This window comes from Rhea pennata, chromosome 3, assembly GCF_028389875.1.
Source record: "Rhea pennata isolate bPtePen1 chromosome 3, bPtePen1.pri, whole genome shotgun sequence".
Classification (NCBI taxonomy): domain Eukaryota; kingdom Metazoa; phylum Chordata; class Aves; order Rheiformes; family Rheidae; genus Rhea; species Rhea pennata.
The window spans coordinates 42824947-42843116 of NC_084665.1; the positions used below are offsets into that span (position 1 = coordinate 42824947).

General features: G+C 37.3%; 1 protein-coding gene across 5 annotated transcripts in view; it reads left to right on the forward strand.

Moving 5' to 3' along the window:
- Window positions 1-18170, forward strand: part of RGS7 (regulator of G protein signaling 7) — a 285010-nt gene that overhangs the window by 179695 nt on the left and 87145 nt on the right. For all 5 annotated transcript variants that reach the window (XM_062573649.1, XM_062573647.1, XM_062573645.1 and 2 more), the window contains one exon: window positions 15745-15795. In XM_062573649.1, the coding sequence (XP_062429633.1) occupies window positions 15745-15795 (51 nt within the window). The remainder of the gene's footprint in view (window positions 1-15744; window positions 15796-18170) is intronic.

Consider the following 18170-nt stretch of genomic DNA (forward strand, 5'->3'; position numbering starts at 1 on the left):
GCAAGCGCTCACTCCCAGGCAGGCAGGTTACAACTCCTAGGTTTGTCTGAATTTGTGGCATGAATTCCTTTGCCACTTGACAGTCAGCAGTCTTCATCTAAAGCTATGATTTCAGTTATTTTGTGCAAACTGCTCAAGACTGGCACGCCACCTTCTCTAATTCATTTCAGGACCTAGTTTCCTTCCAGAAATGTAACATCTGTTTTACTCACATGACTTTGGTTGCAAGCATTCTTCTGGACTTTGTCTGGACTTCCTTTCAGGAAGACATCAGTTGTACCTCAACCAAAGGAGCCCTCTGATGAAGAGCGGGACAAATCATCACATTTTTCAATGCCTGTAAAGCAAAAGTGTTTCATGTCAAAGTAGCTTGAATACTCCCTCTCTATAGATTGCTAGAGTTGTGATATTGTCCCTTTTAGTGAACAGCTGTTTCAATTCCTACAGATACAGAAAACTGCTTGATAGGCATTCAGGGCTGCTTCCTTAACAACACTAATAAATAGAGCCTTATACTTATTTTTTCATGTACCTATGAAATAATGAGGTCTATTTTTGCAGGAATGAGTGGCTATGGAGTGAGTGGCTATGGAGTCATGAATTTTACAGGAGTAGCAAAGTTGCAATTGACTGACTAAAGTTCTTTTTGTGTTTAAAGTAAAATCTCTAGGTGGTTATGGCTTCAACATCATTTGGTATGCATACAGATCTCAGAAAGAGTAAAAAAATAGGCTTTAAGTTTCCTAAGAACCTTTGAATCACAATTTGCTTACTCTGATTCTCAGCATGTGTCGTAGTTTCGAAGGATTTGGGACATATATCTGTATCTTAGTCAACCACTTCCTGAAGCATTTTCATTGACTGTAGTGAAGTTACTTTGGATTTCTCCACTGCCACTAAAGCAGAGATTTTTTTTATAATTTCCCTTTGGATTTCACAGTCAATAAATATATATATTTTTTAAATGTAGCATCACAGTGAAATTAAAGCTTGAGTAGACCTGGGTCAAAACTACCAGAATTCTGAGTAAGTTCAATCTTATTCTTCTTGTCAAAGAAGACATCTTTTAGAAACTAAACTTAGAGAGTTCCCAAAGGTTTGCATTCTCACTGTACATAACTCACAGTCTATCACAATCAGATGTACTAGGACAGGAGCTGTGAGTGTGTACTGAATTGGAGTTGTGATTTTACAAATTTATTATCTCAGTGGTATCTGAATGGCATTGGCTATATAAAGTTACAAAAAGTGTTTGCTTTTTAAGGCTCATCGATCCTCTTTACTGCATGGTAGGAGGACAGATCATCAATAGCAAGAAATGATATGAAGTAACTAGAGCTAGTACAGCTATAGTTGTAGTGTTTGTATTGTGTAATAAGAATGTCTTTGAAGTTAGTTTAGGGGAAATAGAAGCAGTAGTTTAATAAAGATATATTTTGGATTAAATTTTTTGACTTGTTCAGCTAGAGTTAACCACAGACAAGGTAAGACCTTAAGAGAAAAAGGTAGATGAGATTGCCATTTATTCTCTTTTCATTTTCTCTCATTCTAAGATTGTGTCTATTTACTTTCCCTGGGGGCTCAATAAAGCAGATCCTAAGGCACTGGCCTCTGGCTTTGTCAAAGAAATGAGACTGTCATAGTATAATAATGCACATCCATCTTATTTGTGTTCAAGCCTTCTTTAGCTCTTTAATTTAGAAGAATTATCCACTAAGAGCTTTCTGAAGCTTTACCTAGCAAATCAGTTTTCTGCTGGGAATCACTTTCACAGTCAAACTGTTTCATGGGCAAATTTTTGATGTTGTCATTAACTGGAAGTACTGAAATACTGCATTTTGATTTTATTGTTTTATTTTTATACTTCTGTTGGAAGTTGTCTTATGAGTCAGAAAGATGATGAAACATTCTGTTTATTTTATACTAAAAAAAGGCTTTGTCTTTATTGAATTAAAACACTGTGACAGCACTGAAGGAAAATATTTTGGAATTTTTGAAAGTTTTAATATTTGGCTTTGGGGGTCCAGTTCAGGACAAAACGAAGTTTCAGAATCTTGGAATTTGTGTCAGGATAGAAATTCTGGTGCTTAATGAGTTCAACTGTGATTCATGAAACATCTGTTTGAGGATGATCTGCTAGTGCTTTTCACAGGGAACGCTCATAGAATAACAGAGAAGTAGGGGGCTACGTTGAACAACCATAGAATCGTCATTATGCAGTTAGGCTGTCACATAAAAAATTCTGATTGTAAGGTCCCTAGCAGAGGGATTCTCTGTTCCACTGTATTTATATAGCAGTTAACACATGGCTCTTCAGTCCTAAAATTCTTAAATGAGCTCTGCAGCACTGGAATGTGGAGAAACTGTCCAAATATTGTGCCTTCCCTGGTGTGTTACAGCAAGTTTAGGCCGCACTAAAGGAGGTTTACTTCTGTATACAGTTGCATATGGCAGCAGTTATTTATGAGTGCTTCATCTTAAGAACCTGTGCTCAGAGATGTGATTTTCCTATATTTGCTCAACGCACACATGTTCTTGTTATGAAAAAGAAATTGTCTATATTAGCTTACTTGCTAAAAGAAGAAAACACTAACTAGCAAATGCAACTCGCATAAGCCATGTTAAATAGAATTTTTAAACACAAAATAAGGAAAAATCACTGAACTTTAAGAGGGTATTGGCAGTAGTGGAATCTTATTACTTTCTTTTCTTGGGTGACAGTCATTGGAGCTGCTAAAGCCTAGCAAGCTCACCTAGAAGCAGAACGGTCGGGTGGGAACATTTGTCATTCCCAGCATTTTACGGAGGAGAATTCATACCATTGAAAATCATTGCTGTGAGTCCTGTGCCATCCTCAGCAGTGTGTTCTTGTGAGCCCATTTAAGGGATCAGCAATGCCGATTTGGCAGCTATAAAGGCAACGGCATAGCAGATCTGAGGAAACAAAGGAGGTTGCTTGGAAGTAGAAGAAGCCTGTATTGCGGTCCGCTCGAGAGCATTTGTCAAAAATAGTGCTGCGGCAGGTATTTGTCTTAGTATTTGACAAAAGCTCATTTCTGTGTACGTTCAGATAGAATTAGCATACGTAACAGAAAGGAGGACTAAATACAGCATAGTGCTTAGTTTTGAAGTGCAAACCTGTCTAATTCAAATGGTTGTGTGCAGAGGCTGGGAAGAAGAGGGGCAGAATTGCTGGTTTGGTCAGGTATGTGAATGGTTGTCTGTGCGCGCTTCATTTCACTTTTTTTTTTTTGCATCATGCTTTTATTCTTTCATTGACAATGTAAACAGCAAAGACACAACAGGTACTAAAAGTAGTATTCACGTCACTGCATATTCCTAGGCAACAGCATGAACGTAATTTTTCTCTGCGTTTTGTAAGAAAAGAAAAAAATGAGCCGCAGCCTCATCCTCACAAGGAGCTACCAAACGTACAAGTCTAATTTGCAAAAGACTCATTCTGTGTTCACAGGATGACAGCTTTTCTCAATTGTTTCCTCCAAATGAAATAAAACATTAAAATGTGCAGTAAAATAGCATGAAGAATAAAACCTAGACTCCAGGAAACACAATATTATTTATTATACCGATACCTACAGGTCAGTTTTTTCAAAACTCAATGTTCTCTCAGCCACTCAAATCCTTAGCACAGTATGAGGAACTATTATCTTTATTTTAGAGATAAATAAGAAACCTGTGACTTATATGAGGCCACGTCACAGGCTGGTGGTCGAGCGTTGTTCAGTATACTCTTTGTTGTTCTTCTGCCTCGTCACGAATAGTGGAAAATGACTCTCTCCTACTTTATCTCCTCACCTAAATTTCCAAGTACTTCCTGTGAGCCGGCAGATCAATATATTGAACAGGAGCCCTGGCCATACTGAACGTGAGGGTGGGGATGGAAGAAAACGGGAGGTTATTGCAAAGACTCTTAACTTTGCAGACACCAAGAGGCTTCCACCTAAAATGAAGGCATTAGTGATAGCTCTTCAATCAGAGTCAGAAGCTGATGCTGACAGAAAAAAGAAAAAAAACCACTTTGCTTCAAACAAGCATTTGTTTAATTAGGTACCAAGTTACTTGTAAAAGCAGAAAAGCTGGTTTTGAATTCATATAAGTATAAATATATCGTAAACAAGAAACTAATACTAGCTGCAGGGCTGCGATTAATTTCTCACAAAAGCTCATGTGAATGTCCATGGGTGAACAGAACAGAAGAGGAATGAACTTGGTAAGTTAAAAAGTAGATTTATTTTCTGGAAGTTGTATAATGTTTCATTTAGCTAAATTTGCTCTGATTGGTGGCAGCAGGGTTTATATGATAGCTGGCATATATGTTCACGTATGTGAGCATATACTGTACTTCAATTTTAGACAGAAATATTGTTCTTCTTATGGATGGTATAGTGAAGTGTATTTAAAGCCAAAGTATTAAAGTAGTAGTTCACATCTATTTTAATTTTCGATAAAACTCCATTGATGGATAAATCATTTTAGATAATTTCAATTGTCAGCATAACTTACATTTCAATGAGTCATTGGGAATTATCCTCAAGAGCTAATTGATTTTGCTTTTATTGTGACAAAGGGCTTGAGATGCATATATAAAGAACTACCATGAGAAGGGCCATGTGATTTTATTCGTTTTGGAAAAGATATGGGGACATGTGCTTTTAGACCGTAGTACAGCATAATTACTGATTAGAACAAATGAATTCATAACCTCAGAACAGAGATGGCAGGTTATAAATCAAAAATTTGGTTGAATTTGGTGGAAGAATAAAGCTGGAGAAAAGATTCTGTATTTGGATAAAAGCAGAATGGGATTAGATTTTCAGTCAAACTAATGCTCCAAAGTATAGGTACTTACAATTTGGATAACTTCATCTTTTCTTTTTCCGTTTTGAAAACGTAGCCCTGCAGCAGATCTTTGAAGTGTAAACTTTGAGACGTAGCAGTACTAAAATAATCATAGATCTGGAGGAAATAGCACAAAAACATCCAGCACCACTTAATCAAAAATAGAAATTCATTTGAACTTTCTGTAGTTTATTGAATATTAAAATATTTCATATTTTAAATAAAGAGAAGAAGGCCTGAGCAAATTTCTGATCCTAGCTGATGACATTTCTGGTGAAACACTTGAATGTTAGGATTAAAGATGAAAGTTTCTACTCCGTTTCAGGAAACTTTCTTGCTATATTTTGTATATATTGCTATTAGTGGAAAAATAACTACTCTGTGCTGGAGGCCATGGAACAATGGAATTGTTGTGTTTAAAAGTAAAATCAACAATTGACAGCTTTGGCTAAATGAAAGTATTTTTATTCTGAAATTCCTTGGCAGTTCATCATGAAGTTTGTGTTTTGGGGCTTTTTGTTATAGCCTGTATCCCCAAATTGGGTGATATCTCTGATGATATGTAGTTTATGCAACTGCCATGCTGCAGCATCTGTTTTACTGAGAATGAAAACTCCTGTTGGAGCTATTTTGTAGCTGTGAGAATGACTGGCTAATGATGCAGATCCTCGGGGAAATTCTGAGTTCTTTATTTGCAATTCTGTGAATTGTATCAGGAGTTTCTGCACAGGATCACATTTTGCTGTTTACTTAACATCTTCAAATCTTTCCAAAGAATATATTTTAGTCAAAGTAACTAAGTAAAATGGTTTGGGTTATTCAGGAAATCTTTGATGATCAAAGGGATGTTTTTGGATATCAGTTTTCAGAATCTTAAGCATAAAGAACAATAAGAGCATGAGTCACTGAAAGAGAGTTTTGGAATAGCAATGGATAAAAAGCCCATTTTCAAACCAGCTATGTAAATTAGCTATTATTGTGTAGGAATTCTTTGTAAGAAAGGAAGAAAATCTGCATTGTTCGTGGGCAAATGTCAAAACTAGAAGTTGCTGTGTCTCAGCTGACTTTTTTCTAGAGTCAAAATCACAACTCAAATGATATATCATTTATATTTTTACTCCAATTCCCCCTGAATTAGAACTTCAGGATTTTCCTCTGTGAGTGTGAATTGCCTAGCAAAAATGATATTGCTTCCTTGCTTCCTTCCATTGCCATCTGTGTGTGGGTGTCTTTGGGGGGCAGTATGGCAATAATTAGAAGAACCATTTCAAAAGGAAAATATCAGATTTCCTAGACATATTGAAGTGAAACTGTGAAAAAAAAACATAATTGATTGAAGCAATAGAGTGATCGAGACTTTGAAAAAACCTTTTGGTTGAACTTGAAGGCTGTTTGTTTTTCCACGCTATTTTCAAGCTGCTGATCTAAAAATAAGAAAGGAAAACTGTTTATTGCAGTAGAGGTAATTTCAGGCAGCTGTTACTGTGCTGTGAGTGTTATCAAAGTGCAACTTGCAGACTGTTACTGGTATGTGTATGAGAGAGAGAATACTTTTGACTAGTAGTGATACGTAATTTTGGAAAAACTAAGAGACTAGAAGCTGCAGGGTGTGATGACTGCTACAGAAAGTTAGTAACTTGGCTTGAGTAATGCCATTATGACCTTGATGATTTTTTTTCAGCTTGGCTTTCCCTTCAAGACACTGTGATTGTAAACTCTGCACTCATCTAAAACAAGATAAATTGTATTTCCAACTAGATGCAATGTATTTTTTTAATGAATTCTTAAAAAAACTAAAATTGAATCTTCTGTTTTTATCTAAAGCAGATATAAGTTAAGATTTGGAGTTACATTTATTTACAGTTAAAACCTGTAAATCACAAAATTAGATGATTTTACAGTTGATTGCAGAGACACCTAGCATTGTCAAAAACAGCCATAAAATTTTTGGGAAATTTATTTGCGGTGACTGTTCCTATCTACGTACATTGCATGAAATAATGTTGACTCTTTCACTCTGGCTGTTCAAAGCTGCTCCACCAGTTCTGCTTTGCGATGGTTTAGGTCTTGGAACTGGTGTATCAGCATTCCCTAGAATACTTAATGTATAGTCTCAGTATTAATTTATTCTGTTTACTTGCATGCTTCCTTCTCCAGAGGAAGAAAGCCATAGAGATGACCTAGGCAATTCACCACTGCTGAATTTCTAGAAAGAAGCTCCATTTCGGTAATTGCATATAAATATACAGGATAAACAAAAAAACCCTGCCTTGGTACTGCTTTCCTTTGGAGAGCCCTCCAGTATTCGCAAAACATCACTCTTCCGTTACTTCGAAACTTGCTTACTAATTAAGAAAGAAGCCTTAGGAGCTGCACAGTGCAATTTTATGATGTCATCTCAGCAGTGAGCTCCAGGAAACTGTGCTTAGCAATCTAGCTATTTTCTATACAAGTTGTCTCTAGGGTACAGTTAAACATCTAGGAGACTTAAAAATGAAGCCAGATGAACTGTTTTCAGTAAACTGCAAATTTTTCTTTCAAAAATATATTTTAAGTTGTCCTGAGGTAATTTACAAATCTTAGCTGAATTTTCAGAAGGATAGTTAAAGACAGTGAGGCAGCAGAGATGTTACTGTTGCCCCTTTACACATTATTTCAGGAACTAGAGGACAAACTTGGATAAGAATCACATATCCAGCTCCTTCTCTGTTTCCGAACGCTTTTCTTGGGGGAGACTGCTCTCAGATTCCTGTCCTGGTATGTACTAGAGCAGGATGCTCTCAAGCACTCATACTGATGCTGGAGTAGGGAGGGAACTTTGGGTGCTTAACTTTTCCACATAAGTGCCCTACCCAGCATGACAGCAAATCATACTTATTTTCCTCCTTTCATCTTCAGAAGGCGATCAATAAAAAGAATGAAGAGGTGCCCAGATCCGAATGCTTAAAGCTGGAGCAGAGACATCTAAGTTCAAATCCTGGAACTGCCTGTGGCTAAGCAGAAATATGGACTAAGATTGCCTTACATTTTAGGGAATATTGTAATCAACAGGCAGTTTCTCGTTGTTTGTTTGAAGATCATTGAGAGAGACAAAGAAAATTGTTGTCCAGGTTGGTACTTGGGCACTCGCCTACAAGGTGAGACGCTGGGGTTGTAGCACAACTTTACAGTTTGTCAATTTATGCAGTATACACTTGTGTTAGGAAGAACACCTGACACAAAAATGCTCTATGTTAGGAGGATTCCTGCTCTCCCCTTGGAGACTGATTCAGAACTGCTCAGAGGAAGGGATTTAGCTTGAGAGTTCTCTAAGGAGAATGCAGTGAACTACTGAATGCAACTACTGACAGCAAATGTCACTCCTGTCTTCAGAAATGGGAAGAAGAAGGGAGAAGAGACGAGGAGAGATGCGAAGAGAAGCGAAGTGAAGCCAGGGAGCTACATGCTGCTCAGCTTCACTTTTATCACCAGGAAGGTGATGGAGCAGCTAATCCTGGACACCATTTCCAGGCATGTGAAAGACGTAGTCAGCATGGATTCACAAAGTGGAAATCATGCTTAACCAACCTGATAGTCTTCTACAATGAAATGACTGACTAAGCAGATGAGGGGAGAGCACTGAATGTTAGTAACTTAGCAATATCAGGCAACACAGTTGTTCTTCACAGACTTATGCTAGCCAGGACAGGTATAGATCATTTTTGCAGTTCTAGGCTTGAGTATTTTTGAGGATTGCCTAGAGCTTAGAGTGAAAGGTTCTGGTGCTTTTACTTGTTTACTTTACTTGAAAGTAAAAAGAAAAAGTTCATGCGTCTACTTCCATGAATAATTAAAAAAAACAAAGTGGCAGAATTAAATTTATGAAAGCTGAGATGCAAATTTCATTCATTGAACTGCACTTTGATCAATGATGTCTTTCTTTTAAAAGTCAACCCATTTAAACAGTAAAGATAAGCAGGTTAAATATGTAAATTCAATCATCAATGTATTCAAATTAGCACAAATTCAGCTCTGTTGTTACTTATGGTACACAGTGATTCCGAATAGGTCTATAAATTTATCTTCCATTAATCCAAAGGGAAACAGAATGGAAACAGAAAAAAATACTAAATAAAAATTCAAGGTGGAAAACTTTAAATTAATATGAAGAAATTCCAAAGCCAGCCACATACAGCCTCTTTGTGCCATATCCTTTATCTCCCCCTTTTACCATCTAAACATTTTTTACCAGCTTACTTCTGTAACATGGAACTAGGCAACCAAGGTACCCCTTAATTCATTTTCTACTAGACTTAAATAAAATGCAATTTGGCACTGACTGTTGCCATAATATAAAGGGAAGAAACTAATTTTTCCTTCAAACACTACTACAACCCCAACTTCAAAGGGAAGTCTCCACACCCTTCGTCTCATAGTACTATCAAGTGTCTAATGCAGATCTTCCTTTTGATTAGCTATGATAGTCAGAAGTAAAAAGAATCTGAATAATCCAGTAACCTGGAAAAACCTAAACCGATAAAAAGTGTTAACAATGATATTATAGCCATTGTTTTTTTCCCCACTGCCTCTCTGCCCTGAAATATGTGTGGTACTTGATTTTACTCAGATGTATGCATGCACAAACTATGCTTCTCAGGAAAAGAAAAAATTATAAAATGTCCATGCTCGTATACTTGAGTGACAATGTGGTATGCTGGGGTATGTGACTGTGAAAACTTCAGGGAGAATGTAAATCATCACATCCCAATCGCTGATGAAAGCCCTTTCATGTTGGGTCAGACTCCATCCAAGAGCAATCAGCTTCTTTGTGGCTGAACAACTAGTGCTGAACAACCAGATAGGCCCCAGGCTTTCTCACATTAACTCCTAATCTGATCCAGTTTCAGTATTACCAATATCTAAACCAGCGGTGAGAAATGTAAAGACGTGTATTTTCTTCAGGCACTGACCAAGAAGGATTTTGATGTATGTATCAGTAATTAAACTTAATTTCATGATGTATTGCCAATGGTGTTGAAGGCAGAAGTCAAAACAATACAACTCCCTCCTCTCTGAAGGGAAAGAAGAAACAAGGGAAAGGCAGTGGTCTTACCTCATCTCATAACTGTCATGGTGCCTTAAGATTAGAAATGCTGTTTGAGTGTTTATAAAGTTGTCGCTAGCGTGAGTTCTGCACAGCGTCCTCCACCCGGGAAAGCCGGGTTGTGATGAAACGGCGCAGGCGGCTGGGGGGCTCCGGGCGCTGGGCTGCTGCCTTCGAGCAGCTGCCCCCGCTCTGCTGCCCGTCCCGGCCAGGGATGGGTCCTGCTGCGGCCCTCTCGTCCTCTCCAGTGCTGAGGTTGGCAATGGAAAAAATGAAGAGGAGCGACCTATTTGTAGTAAAAGAATACTTTCTATAAGGTTGAGCCCATCTCCTTATGAAAAGAGGGATCGTTCTAGCTCAGTTAAACTGCTCAGTGGTCTGAACTTTTTCAGCCAGGTGTGGTTTTGAATTATAAAAATGATACAGCATTTTGAATTTTGATTTTCTTTTGCATAAATACTACACTTTTTTTTTTTTTTGTCAGATCAAGGATGACACGGCTCATTGCATCTTTGCATAGCAAGAAATGAATTTACAATTTCCATTCAATTTGCTGTAGTTTAAAATCCACACCTTTTAAAATTATATTCTAGAGAAAGTTATTTACAATAAAGATTTTGTGCTTGAAAGCCGTCCTTGACATTGCTCTAGCCTTTAAGGTTGTGATGTGGAAATTAGCACTGCAGAGTTCAGAGAGGACACTTTCCTCAAATAATTTTTCTTAAGACTGTGACAGCTAGGGCAACTGCTATTTTCAGGCCCCTTGCATTTAAAAGTAACTTTGTAAAGAACATGATTGAGAGTTTTGAGCTTGTATATAAATTTATTTTTTTCTACTTTCATTAAAAAATTAAAAAGTCTTTCACAGTTGTGGACTTGGGTAAGATCTTGTGAATTTTATCTCCTTTATCTGGATAGGTGTTGTCGTTTAAAAATCCCACTGTGCAAAGATGTTGAGTCTAAAAACCTTACCTGTTTTCTGCTTATGCCAACTTCTTCTTCACCTTACAAATCTAGTGCCCAGCTTGCCTTTCAGTTGCTTTAGAAGTCAGGCAGAGAGATTTGGAGAACTTAGCTTTAGCATATCCTCTGAAAATGTTATTTCGAGATTTTTGTTATCAATCATTACCAGTGACTGGCACCTTAAACAGTAGAGAAAAAGTGAGTATCGTTTTGACAGTGCAAACATTTTCTCTTCTACAGACTGTGACTTTAATTCAATCAAGTGCAGTGCTGACAATCTGTATATTTACTTCAGACTATTTTACTTTCTGTTCAAAATTAATAATTACAGTTCCTCCTACAGAACTAGTTTTACTTCTAGTTAAAAAGATAATTGTTTCAGATAATTACAAATTATCTAAAAGGGATATTTTAAATACCTAAATTTTAAAAACACCTCGTTGTCTGTGTGGGACAACATCAGCAGACATTCTAATTATTTTCCTTGAGGCCTGATAAATACGCTTCTGGTGAAGCTGTTTTCTTTTTTGGAAGGGATGAATACCAAGCTATTGGATTCCATATTATTTATGTCATCCTACTAGCTTATTTTTTTGTTTGTTTGTTGGCAATAAGAGAGATGCAGGAGTGAGGGTTAAAGGTGCTTCACCATATGGCTGTTAAATCTTTCTTAAAAATAACGAAGTCCTAGTTTTTGGATCATAATTCCTGTATATGGGAAGTACGGTGTATGAAAATAGTATATGAAAAATTAAATAAATTTACTAGTCACTGTATTTTCAAATCTAGCCACTCAGAGAAAATAACTGCTTGTCTTGAAAATCATCCAGTTTTTTTGTTGTTCTGTTCTTTTCGTGATCAGGTAAGTAAATAAGAAATTATAGTAATGGTCTCACTTTTTGAAACACTTCTATGTAAGTAATAAAATTCAGAAAAGGGCACAGAAATGGTTGACTGGTTTGAAATAATTTTGTTGATTAGATACTAAAAGTAACAGCCAAAAAACATATAACAAGCTAATACTTTTATTATTCTTTTTAGGACTTTAGGACTCTTTTTAGGAGTTGTCCAAAGGAGTATGAACTGATATGTTCCTCATTTGCAATATGACAAATTATTTGCAACTTTACTTGAATGCCTATCACACTAGAAAGTGGTTCTGTATGTTGATATTTTTTTGACCTGAGCTTCTGTCACTTACATCGTGCAGCTCAAATCATTGGAGTATATAAATGTGATAGTTGCTTAAACAATACTATTCAAAATCACACACAGAATCGCAGAATCACAGAATGGTTGAGGTTGGAAGGGACCTCTGAAGATCATCCAGTCCAATCTCCCTGCTCAAGCAGGGTCACCTAGAGCATGTTGGACAGTATCGTGTCCAGGTGGGTATTGAATATCTCTGGAGAAAGAGACTCCACAACCTCTCTGGGCAACCTGTTCCAGTGCTTTCCCTCACAGTAAAGAAGTTTTCCCTCATATTCAGGTGGAACTTCCTGTGCTTCGGTTTGTGCCGTTGCCTCTTGTCCTATTGTTTAGCACCACTGAGAAGAGTCCAACCCCATCTTCTTGAGCTGCCCCATGGCGCTGGGCTGAGGGTGGGGGCTGCGAGCAGCGCTGGGAGTCTCCCCGCTGCTGGCACCTCCAGCACCACCATGGGCACCAGGTGTCCCATCCAATGTCCTGTCTGAGGCGTGGGAGTGCAGCTGGTGGGGCCGGCACCACGGCTGGCTCCCGCCATGGCCCCTTTGCTCTCCGGCCTGGGCCCCACACGCCCAGCGCGGGCTCCTGCCATGGAGAGGCTCTGACAGGCGTGCTCAGAGACCGGGAGCTGCCTCTGCGTGTGCTGATGGTGGCTCCGGGGCAGGAGCATGGTGCGTGGGAGAAGGGAGGACCTGGGCTTGGTGCTGCAGGAGCTGCTGGCTTCAGCAGCTGGATCTGGGTCACTGAAACCCTACAGTGCCCAGTCCTCCCCACAGGGCTGCAGCACCCCCTGTTCTTGCTGGGGCAGGAGGATTCAAGCTTTGGAGGTGACAAGCCTGAGCCCACCATAGTGGTCAGCCCCAGATTAGAGCACCTCCCTTGCAGATGCCGAAAGGGGGCATGACCATGGGAAGGGAAAATCTTGGCTCCCATCACAGTCTGGAAAGATTTTAGGGATAGATTCCACTGCATAAACACCAGGACCGGCATCCACTTGTGATGCCTTCCAAAATCCCTTGTGGTGCCCTGGCATACCCAAAGGCCTTAGACAGAGGCTTTCAGGCAGCTGAATCCCTGACCTTGACTCATCTCCATCCTAGGAGTCTGCAGAGACTCAACCTGCTGGCAACACACTTCCCAGGATACCATTGGCCTTCTTGTCCACAAGGGCACATCATTGCTGGTTCATGGTTAACTTCTTGTCTACCAGAACTTCAGGCATTCAAGGACCATGGGAATGGCTTCAATCTAAAATGTGAATAGAATGGTGAAAATCTTTCAGAAAAAGATGATGCAGCTATCAAGAAATCCATTTTTCCCACTATTATTTATAAACCAGAGGCCGTGTAATGTGTGTAAAATCTCTGATGTATAGATCTTGCGTGCAAGTATGATCTTGTTTGCAAATTTGGAATGATATATATGATGTATCACTGCAAGAAAGTCTTTGGAAGAAGTGGGGTGGAAAGAAGTAATTGAAAATGAGATAAAAAAGGGAGAACTGAAAGCAGAAAGTTTCTCTCTATACAGTGCCTGAGAGATTTGAAGGAAGTCAAGGCTAGAATTCGGTATTCAAAAATCTCGTATTGTTTTTCTAATTGCTTTTCTCCTATAACCTCTGAGGTTTTATGACAATATTTAGGGTTGACAAACTTTGCTCATCAACTAATGGAAAAATATACCTTGGAACTGTCTCACTGAAGTCGCTGTCTATGAAATTTCATTTTATACTTAAGCTGAAATTCATCCTTCAGTGTCAGCCTCATTAACATCATGAGTAAAGACATGAAATATGTTTATAGAAATACAGAAAAAAATAAAATACTTTGAGGTAGGAATATCAACCTGAAAACATTTTGTACACATTCAATAGTAGGAGCATGTAAAGGTAAATTGACTTCTTTAAGGAAAAATTCAGTGTAAATGCTATGAGAAATGGGGCCAGTGGAGTTTAGTATCTATTAAAATGCAGATATGTAACAAGCTGATAAAAATGTTTTCTCTGGAGATGGTTGTAAAATCACCACATTTTCTTTGCTATGAAATCAATTCAGTAATGCATACACACAAGAAAAGTTACATTATAATCAAGCTGGCATTGTAAAATACAGGATAAACATATTCACTAAGTTTAGAAACAGCAAAGTGACTTTAATTAGAATGGAGTAAGAAAAAATAGATTTTCTTTGTTCTCTGAAATGCTTTCCTAATGTATCATATTCATATGCCCAAAAAAGATCAAAGGAAATTTTGAATTGGAATTACAGGAAGAAATCAGAATCTGGGTAGTGACAGGGGAAATTTCTTCCACGTTTTAATATTTTGCATTACTGTCCAACATAACATTTTATTATTTTCGTGTCTAATACTTGTGTAAATTTCTGTTATCTTTCTTCTTTTTTAAACTCAAAACTTGTAAAGAATGATATTATTATATCTGCTTAGAAATAAATGGACAATTTAAATACCAATTTTATAAGGAAGTATTATATGTTGTCTTTCTGTTATATTGTTTATCTGAAATGAAGATATAGTGCAGCCATCATGAAACAGAAAATGCACCCTAGTGTTTTAAAAATTTTCCCCTTAGGACAAAGCTGTTATTTAAAGTTTTTAAATCATAAATGTGTTTGTCTTTGTAATTTATTTTGTAATTCAGCATGTTCAAAGTGGGTGAAGTCCAGCTGGATAGCTTACAGTCTAAAAAAATGAGATTGGCTACAGCTTGGCTGGACGCACAGTGTGAGAAGCCATTCGTAGCCAAGAGCCAGCAGAGGGGTTTTAGGAACTGGGGGGTAGGGAGGAAAGAATACCGAGGGAGAAACACAGCAGGGAATCTGGCGTCAGAGGTACTAAGAGAGGACCATAGCATGGACCTTAAAATAAGGACAGGAAATCAAGTAGAAAGAAATAGGCAGTAAATGAATGGCTAGAAAAGAAAAACAGAGATTGCAATGGTAAGAAAAAGGGCTTTAGCACCAGGAGAAAAACAAATTCTATAGAGGGCTTAGGCATGGGCAGCGTTTCAAACCTTGGTAGCACATGATAAGGTAAATAAATGAATATGCTTTTACTGATGGCCAGTGGAGAGAGTCAAAAGTCACTACAGCAGAAGTAATACTTAAAGATACGAAAATCAGAAGACATGACTGACAAAACTAGAGCTCTTCAACGGAGCTCATAATGACATGTCCAAGAATGGTTTTAAGCAGAAATGGCCTGCAGTGTATATTCCATAGATAGCATAATCACAATGTATATTGTGTTTTCCTTTTCTCGGCTTCATTTACAAAGTAATTTGGAAGGTAGGGGGAACTGAGTGTTAACTTAATAAAGTGTTTGATTGTTTTTCTATGTGAATTTTGCAACAATCAAATGTAGGCTATTATCATATCCTTAATGTGCATCTATTATGTTCTACGTGTCTTGCCCTAAAGAAACAAGTGTGTGATACGTTTCTTTTCCTTAAATGGTGGAGACACTGTAAAAATAAAACGATCTAGCTGATTCCAGACAAACTGAACAAAAATGTAGATATTTTAATGTGGTAGAACAATATTAATTGGACTAGGGAACTGAAGAATAAGAAGAGATAACTTGCTAAATTAAAACACCTGTTGTTTTGTTCCTAGGTTCAGACATTGTTCAATGGTTAACGAAGAACTTATCTATAGAAGACCCAGGTAATTTTTTTAATGTCTGAAAATTCTGATTTATCTTCTTAAATGATCAGGTCTTACTTTGTCTTGTGTCTGTGATGATCAGGTGTTACTTTGTGTTGCTGTGGTGGTCTCCAGGCAGCATTTGACTTGTATAATTTCAATAGCAAAACAAATAGCTTCAAACCTCAGAGGCCTTGGCTAAGAATATGATGATTTTATTTGTCCAGTTTATTGGAGTGTGTACCAGGGTACAAGGTGATGTCCAAGAATAGAAATGCTTCTCCTTTAATTAGTAGAAAATTGAGGAATTTGCTTCATGCCTTACTAAATAGTTTGTTAAACATATGCTGTTTTTCCTCTTTAAAGCATGACTAGAGATACTGATTTTACCTTTGTCTGTTTCAGACTTTTTGGAAAGAAATTTCTGTTTCTTTGGGGTTTTTTAATTTTTAAAAAATGTGATTTTCTTCACATTAGAAATGAAAATATGTTCCTTGTGGAGATCCAGCAAAAAGTAAATAATTTACCAAGAAATACATTTAAGATTGAGGGTTGGATGATGTGGAACTGTATAAGAACACAATTCATTATTTGGAAGTAGCCAGTTCACAAATTACCTGAATTGTCACAACAAAGAGATCACTAATTGCTTCTAGTTTAATATAACTTTATACACACTGTCATATGTTTGCTTTTTAAAGATTAAATGGGGATCCCTTGAGACATGAATGTGAAATTGTACTTCTCAGTTGTCAGATACAAAATACTCACCTATCTGTTTTTATCAGAGTTTGAAAGATGCCCGTTCTTTATTTATCTGAGGTGAAAACTTAATTCTGTATTTGTCAAACCAGAACTGCAGTAGTGGGGTAGTTGTCATTCAGATTATCTGATTCTCAAGAAAATTTGGAACAGAAGAACACTTAAACTGAATGGAAAACATGGTTCTCTGTGTTGATATGCAATTAAAGTCAAACACACAGACTACTGATATATGTAATCAGAACACCATGGTATTTTCATTTGAGCTGTATTGTATTCTCTGATGTGGCATGGATGGAAAAAAACTATCCACAATGACAAAAATATCTTTTTGTTTGCCTACACTGGTCCAAGGATTGGATGATCCAGAGTCTGTTATCTGGACACATCTGAAGAGTGCTGACCACTCTGAGTGCAGCCTTTAGCGTTGCACTGAGAACTGCCAGGTAGCAATGAACCTGACAGATGGTGACCTATTCATTTGACAAAACTTCTGAGAATATTCTATTTTGTAAAATATTTCTAAGTTTTTGACTTTTCATTCCAGTTCTAAGCAAGACAATCTAGAATTTCCTGTGGAAAAATCCTAAATTACAGTAAGCTGTTGTCATCATAATTTAGGTTTCCAGTATCTTCTGTCTACCTGTCACCAATGTTTCAGGGTTTTGTTATGGCTGTTTTCTAAAACTTGACCTCAGGGTCCTGTTAGAAAATTCTTGTGAACCTATACATCTTGATGATGCAGAAATAAATATGCTTAGGTTTGCACTGAAAGTTTGCATGTCCATTTAGTTCTGACATCACCAACGTATGTGTGAGAGTGATATAACATACAGCTTGGTTCACATACTTGAGGAGATTATTCCACTATATATAGAAAAATTTAGAGACTGTTTCTTACCCTTTGTCTGCAGGTTTTACTCTAGGAGCAAGAACTACTCAAATGAACAAGGCTTGCAGATTGTGATCTAAGGGGTAATAGATAGTGCTAAATTCAATTTGTTCTTTAGTAAATGAAAGAACTGGTAAGAATGAAGAGTGTATTAGAAAACATTATTCTTTTGGAGAGCAATTGTTTTGTTTGTTTTGCATGGGAAGTACACTGCCTGTACCCTTTAAGAGAGAAAGAATGCTACTTTTTGGATAGTGGGAGAACAAAAAGTAGGAGAAAACCTGGAGGTAACACTGGCTTTCATTATGTTAGTAAGTGTGAAGTTATTATTACAGCTATTGCTGGAAACAGCAATTTGAAGTAAAAAATAGTTGCAAGTGTAAATTGACAGTAAAAAAAATTGCATATTTTTCATAAATGGGAAAACATTTTCTGTGGAAGATTTGAAAGATTTCAACTTGCTGCAGTGAATCTCCATCAAGAAAATAAATTAGAGATAATGGGTGGATTCTGCTAAATTATACAAGATTTGAAATTATTTTAGTGGAGTAGAGTAGCGTTTGTGCCCAGAATAGCCATGCTCAATTTATAGTTGCTGTTATACTTTTGCTTTTCAATCTGTACTTAAAAAATGTTTGTTTTTCAGGCTGCAGCTTTTCTGCAAAATTTTAAGGAACAGAAATTATCTAAGTTATTTTTAATGTGGAAGTGTAGTTCAGTCATAAAAATAAGCCTGACCTCA